We start from the raw sequence: 5,929 nt of genomic DNA, 5'->3' as shown, positions 1-5,929 counted from the left end.
ACGAACGTTCCGCTGCAATATGATCAAAGCTATTTTGCCAGTGTTATCAAAGGAATATTTGATTCTTTTAACACTTTTTAATCTTCAGTATATTACCGTTCGGATATTTTCAATAACGAATTAATCAGAGATAAGTTTTACGTTTATTTCTACGTACGTAAGTGAATCGTACGCGCACCGCTTTAAAACTATTTAATATACAATTAACTATCATAAAAAATAATGTAAAAATATATGTATAAATATGTATATATGGTATATAATAACTTTCTATTCTAAATAAATTTTCTCGGTAAGATACTTTATATACTATTGATAAGGAGAACTAATTCTTTATTGGCGCATTTTGTTCTCCGGTTGGTTTATATTACAGCTCTAAATTATCGCATAAGTCAAATGCACATTAACTTAGAACTGCCGAAACCTGCAATGTTTTAGTCAATATAACCAATAAATTAATAATTAATAAATACGAATAAAAAGTCGTAGCGTGTAATAATGTCTTAATTAAGAATTAATAATAAGAATAAGAGGCTTAATGAAGGTTTCCTATTACAAATAACACATCCAGGAAATAGATGTTGTAATTAAAAAATAATTGACTACTCACTCAGTTAGTTAATTCCACTAATTTTGATTAAGGCAAACTGTAATTTCAAACTACAATTTCAGATTTGTTTATTTTGACGATATAGTTGCATAGTTTGTTTTCTAAACCGCTTAGAAGCACTACATCCTGACATGTTGACTAAGACAATTCTTATTTGGGCGGCTATTTTGCTCACTGTTTTTATTTCGACAGGAAATTGCAGGGTAAGTAGCAACAACTTTTTCTGATTTAACCAATTCAGTCGGGGTGAAAGATGATTTCAACATCACTCTAAAATTTAGTTAAAAGTTTTGGCGGCAAGTTCGTAATTTAAGAAAGTTTACAAATTGTCAACTAAATTGTTTTTTCATTTTCAAAACACTGTTTACTTGAACAAGAAAATACCGGCTAACAGTTGTAACTTAGCGTTAATTCAAACAGACACCGTTTTCGTATGACAACATAACATAGTTTTCTTCCATCAAACATTGTATATAATAATTAATTCGTAATGGTTGTTTTTTTCTATTTTGATCAATCTTATTTACATAATTCATACTAGATTACTCGCTTTACCTAAATTCCTGCCCTTTTAAATATACTATTTTTAAACGTCTTCATCCATTTACTATTAGATAGTAGCCAATTGATGACATTATAAATAAAAAATCTAACTTAACTTACTACTTCAACTTTAATTATAAAATGCTTTCGAATCGAGGGTTCGCTGCTTCCATTGGAAAGTATGAAGCGGCTTTCTGCATCATACATTTCTCTCTTGAATAGAAAGTTGGGTTCAGGATCATGAATATACCGGAGTGGCAAAATTGTCAAGTGAACTTAGCTGTGAATAAATAATAATATGGTTCATTCGAGCCCGTTTAATTTCTTTAAAATAGACATAGTCCCTTGACCTATTATCTATTTCAATAGATTTCTAATTCAATTTGAATTGTAAAAGTTAATTCGAAAACTTATTCCAGAATTGAATAATTCAATTTTGCGATCAATATTTTCAATACATTGAATATTCAACACATTCACAAGAAAATCATAAATCTAATAAGTAAAGAACTTTTGTATAAAGAGTATCAGCACTGACATATTTTCTTAAATGATTACTGATATACGGATTGTTACAAATTCCTTTATGTTTGGACATTCTTGATACATGTGTCCAATGCAATTCTGATGATTTCAAATGAACATCAAGAAATTTGGGTGAAAGGTTTAAATTATTCCTAATATTTCATTGGTCTGTAACGAAAATCTTGTTAGAAAACTAATTAAATACGTTGATCTGATATGTTTTTTATTAAAAATATTGGAAGTTACATAACACTGCACAAAAAAAAACAATTCATAATGTGACAATTATTTTGCGATAGTCTTATTGCCGATCTATATCTTACACAATGTTTAGTTGACGGAGAAGCAGGTGGCGGCAGCTGTAAAACTGGTGAGAAATATGTGCATGGGGAAGTCCAAAGTTAATCCAGGTTAGTTATGTTTCCATAATTTTTTAAAGATATGTGATAATTAATTGGTTTAGTTTTAGAGGTAAAATAAAAACAAACCAACAAAAAAATATATAAACTTTTTGCACAAGAAAACATAAAATTTAACCATACATCAGTAGATTTTGACTATCGGAACTGCCTAATAAGTGTCCTTAATGCACCGAAATGGAATTTTTACTTTGTAATATTCTTTTGTTTCAGCTGATTGGACGATTAAAATAAATATAAAGCGTCTATAGAAACATAGGCCAGTGGTTACTTTTGAACATAAATGTTTAAATCAACTACGTTTATTCTCTAATATTGTGTGCACTTTTAGGCTTCACTCAATCAATTTTTGCTTTTACTGCCTCACTTCATTGTACTTTCGCAGATGAAAAAATTACCGTATTTTGTTTCACTGTGACTAAACACATTCTCAATGAAAATTATGGGTAAGTTCTCTCGATGCAATCGCACTTCGTCATAGTTAAAAAAATATTTTGGTTTAGAGCAGACTTATTGTTTTATTAATGTTTACTATTTCTTCAAATCTACTGTTAAAACAACATAAGCTTTGGTAGAAAATCAAGTTTAAGGCGATTAACTAATGAAGCACGTATCAGTTGATTAGGCATTTTTTAAATGTTTACAAATGTTTTAAATTTGTTGCTGCAGAGATTAGTAGACTAATCTGTGGTTGCTGTGCCCTAAAATCATTGATATGGTTGTTATCGTTACATTGATGTTTTTATGTGACTTAATTTTGTTGATTTCAGATTTCAATCAAAATACTATTGTTCATATAAAATTATTACCGGGAACTTCAGCATGTATCGAGGGATATCAAGCCAAATTATGTTAAAAAATAGTCATTTTGGCCGTAGTTTGGTCAGGCAACTTTTTATCAAAAGATAACTAGTTAAAAGTTATGAAAACAGGTGCTCTGGCGTCGTTTTTTTGGAACTGGCGAGTTTATTTTAACTTTTTGACCCTGATTATAGTCTCTTAATCTGAAACTGGTGATTTTTTCGGGTTTTTATACCGTGGATCAGAATTACTTCCTAACATTTCAGAAGGGACGACCTCTGAAGATGTCAGCCACTCGTGCATGCAAAACGTCGGTAAGAAATTCAAATCCACGTCGGTTCAAAAACCTGAAAAAATAACGAATTTTCAGTTGAAAAATTGAATCTTGTTTTAAAATCCCCTTGCAAAATTTACCAATTTTCATAAACAAACTTGATTTGAAATGGAATTTCTTAAGAACCCCAGGTTTTTGGAAGACTTATGCTTGTATGGTTTTTTTGTATAAGTTGGAAAAGTTCTACATGCTGTCCCTCTATTAATAAAAATAAAGCAGCACTTTTCTAACGAAATGAAGTGAAAACTCGTGAACTATTACAAAAGTCAACTTTTTATAGAGGATGGGCCGGTTTTATCATGATTTACCACTAATTTTATTGCAATAAATGCGAGGTTTTTGAAAAGGTCTTTAATCAGATGAATGAAGCTAAAAAACTACAAACTTATTTCGATTTTGTTGTTGACTGGTGACACCACTTTATTATTGAAATAACAATATTTTTAGATAATCTTGCTCATGATGTAAGAAAGTTATTACTTCTTACTATTTCTTTGTGTGTTGTAGAAGACATCGAAAAAATGCATCAAGGCAATTGGGATGTTGATTATGAAGCTCAGGTATACGAAGTTTTATTGTTTGCTAACTATGCTATACAATTCTTCTGCTTATCTTTAATACCAATCCAAGTTTTAAAAATATTCAAAACAGGAATAATTTGTAAATTAATATTTTTTTTCAGTGCTATATGTGGTGTGGCTTTAATATGTACAAAATGGTAAGTTTGGGTTTTTATGTTGTAAATTAGATTTACCACTTGGTGGATTTAAGCTTGACAAGGAGAATCATTTTGACAAAAAATCTGCGCTGCAGCAAATGGAGCAACTTCCAATCGACCTGCAAGATTATGTCATTAAATGTATGGGCCAATGCGAAAATGCAGGCGAGTGTGAATTACTTTATTTTTGCACTTTTTTGCACAGATCACTTGCATATTGTCTTTTATCAAGAGACATTATTTGTAGGCAATGTATTAAAAAGCATAACCTGCGGTTAACGTTGAATTAATGTTTTAGTGACAAATTTCGACGACAAATGCGTGGTTGCATTCGAATACTCCAAATGCCTGTATTTCTGTGATCCAGAGGTAAAATACCTACTTGAGAGCTACAATTTTGATATCACGTAGTTGCCAACGGTGATATTTTACTATATAAATAATTACTTTTGTTTATAGAAATACTTCCTTCCATAAACGGTGTGCCGATAGAAGATATTAAGCAAATAAATATGAAGAGACATGGAAAATTATAAAATTCAAAATTATTCGATACCCATATTTGTCATGCGTAGAAATAACAATAATAGTGTTAGAGGTGGTAATAGAAATATCTGAGTTACTAGTCAGGAAATAAAATTAGTTTATCGAACGACTTGACTTTCAGTTAAAAATAAAATAACTGAAAATTTAGAATACTAGTCAAACCCATGCAATGCTTCATTTTATTGCTTTGCGTAATTTCAGGGACAAAGATTACTAGATGTTCGAGAGAGATTTTGATTTCCATCTTACTACGGAATAATAGTAGCTTATTTACAGAATTTCAAATACCAATGGGGCACGACACAAACTGAATAATTATTAAATATATTTTGAAATTTTCAGTTACAATGTTTAATTGAAATGATTCATTAATAGAAGATTTGGTGTCTGACCGACAACGTTCAGTTAAAGGACATTTCCTAGAGTTAAGTACATTCCTAAAAAGTACCTTTAATTTTCAACATGATTTGAATTCAAATAAATGATGACCGCAATTGAAACAATTTGCTGGTGAAACTTCTGATAAATATTAATTTCGATGAAAAAACTAAGAATTGAATATTTGGAGCGTTCTGAACCGTCAGCAAAAACTGTAATGGATCCTGATTTATCCACAGGTAGGTACGGTATAACCAAAACTTTAAACAGAACTTTGAATATCTTATGAATTAAATGTTTGCAAAGTATATTAAAACTGAAAAAGTCACTATTAGAATTTGGAATTGACTTTCTCATGCTGTAATCTATGAGAATGACATTCAATATAATGAACCAATTTTAAACATCTAGAAACGGAGGCAGCACTATAGGCAGAATGAATCATAGTAAACTGATTAAAGCAAAATTTTCCAAGTAATGCAACTAAATCCACTCCAACTAAAACTTAACGATCAGCAGAAAAAAACTACAATTAACATTGAATTAGATTCGATCGAGGGTTTTAAAATATTGCCACTGTTTTTGCGAAATTCTTTTTCCATCTAAATTTGGATACTGATATACAGCTGACAAAATTAATTATTTTTATTTCTCGTCCGGGATTAGCTGGGTAGGTGCGAGAACGAAAACTTTTCAGTATACTTTTCATGTGCCATTTATCAAAGTCACGGCAAATAAAATGATGATTATTGGTTTGATTTTGGCCAATATTCACAGAGTCGGCCAGTCAAACCGAAATGGCTATACGTAGGGATTTGCACTCCCTCAACAAAAATTATCTCAAATATTTACCCATGTCTCCCTAAGCGAATTAGCAATCATCTGTGCTGGCTTGGGCCACTGATTGCGTCAGATCATTGGATTAAAGCAAATATTATCACGAAAAATTAGCAATATAGGCAGTATTTTTATTAAATAAGATAGCAGTTGGGTGTTTCTTTCATTTTGGCCGATCTAGTTCACTGGCAAATTCGGTCATCAGCAACTTTCATTAA

The 5,929-nt window shown here is 30.7% G+C and overlaps 1 protein-coding gene across 1 annotated transcript; it reads left to right on the top strand.

Moving 5' to 3' along the window:
- Positions 1-640: 640 nt before the first annotated feature.
- On the top strand, positions 641-4,602 carry LOC109540333. The gene is made up of 7 exons (XM_019908679.2): positions 641-813; positions 2,013-2,088; positions 3,740-3,792; positions 3,915-3,950; positions 4,004-4,115; positions 4,249-4,319; positions 4,410-4,602. Exons 1-7 carry the CDS (start codon positions 742-744, stop codon positions 4,425-4,427), a joined length of 438 nt encoding a protein of 145 aa, XP_019764238.2. The 5' UTR covers positions 641-741; the 3' UTR covers positions 4,428-4,602.
- Positions 4,603-5,929: the final 1,327 nt, after the last annotated feature.

Source organism: Dendroctonus ponderosae, unplaced genomic scaffold (assembly GCF_020466585.1).
Source record: "Dendroctonus ponderosae isolate FM_Combo_2020 unplaced genomic scaffold, Dpon_F_20191213v2 Dpon_F_20191213_3, whole genome shotgun sequence".
NCBI lineage: Eukaryota > Metazoa > Arthropoda > Insecta > Coleoptera > Curculionidae > Dendroctonus > Dendroctonus ponderosae.
Note: the sequence above shows the minus strand (reverse complement) of the source record. Positions and strands in the feature narration are given on the sequence as shown.

Bases quoted from the DNA above. Each gene is read 5' to 3' on its own strand.
- LOC109540333 (XM_019908679.2), top strand. From the start codon at position 742: ATGTTGACTAAGACAATTCTTATTTGGGCGGCTATTTTGCTCACTGTT. The intron at 814-2,012 runs GTAAGTAGCAAC...CACAATGTTTAG, and splicing joins TTTCGACAGGAAATTGCAGG to TTGACGGAGAAGCAGGTGGC. The intron at 3,951-4,003 runs GTAAGTTTGGGT...GGTGGATTTAAG, and splicing joins GCTTTAATATGTACAAAATG to CTTGACAAGGAGAATCATTT.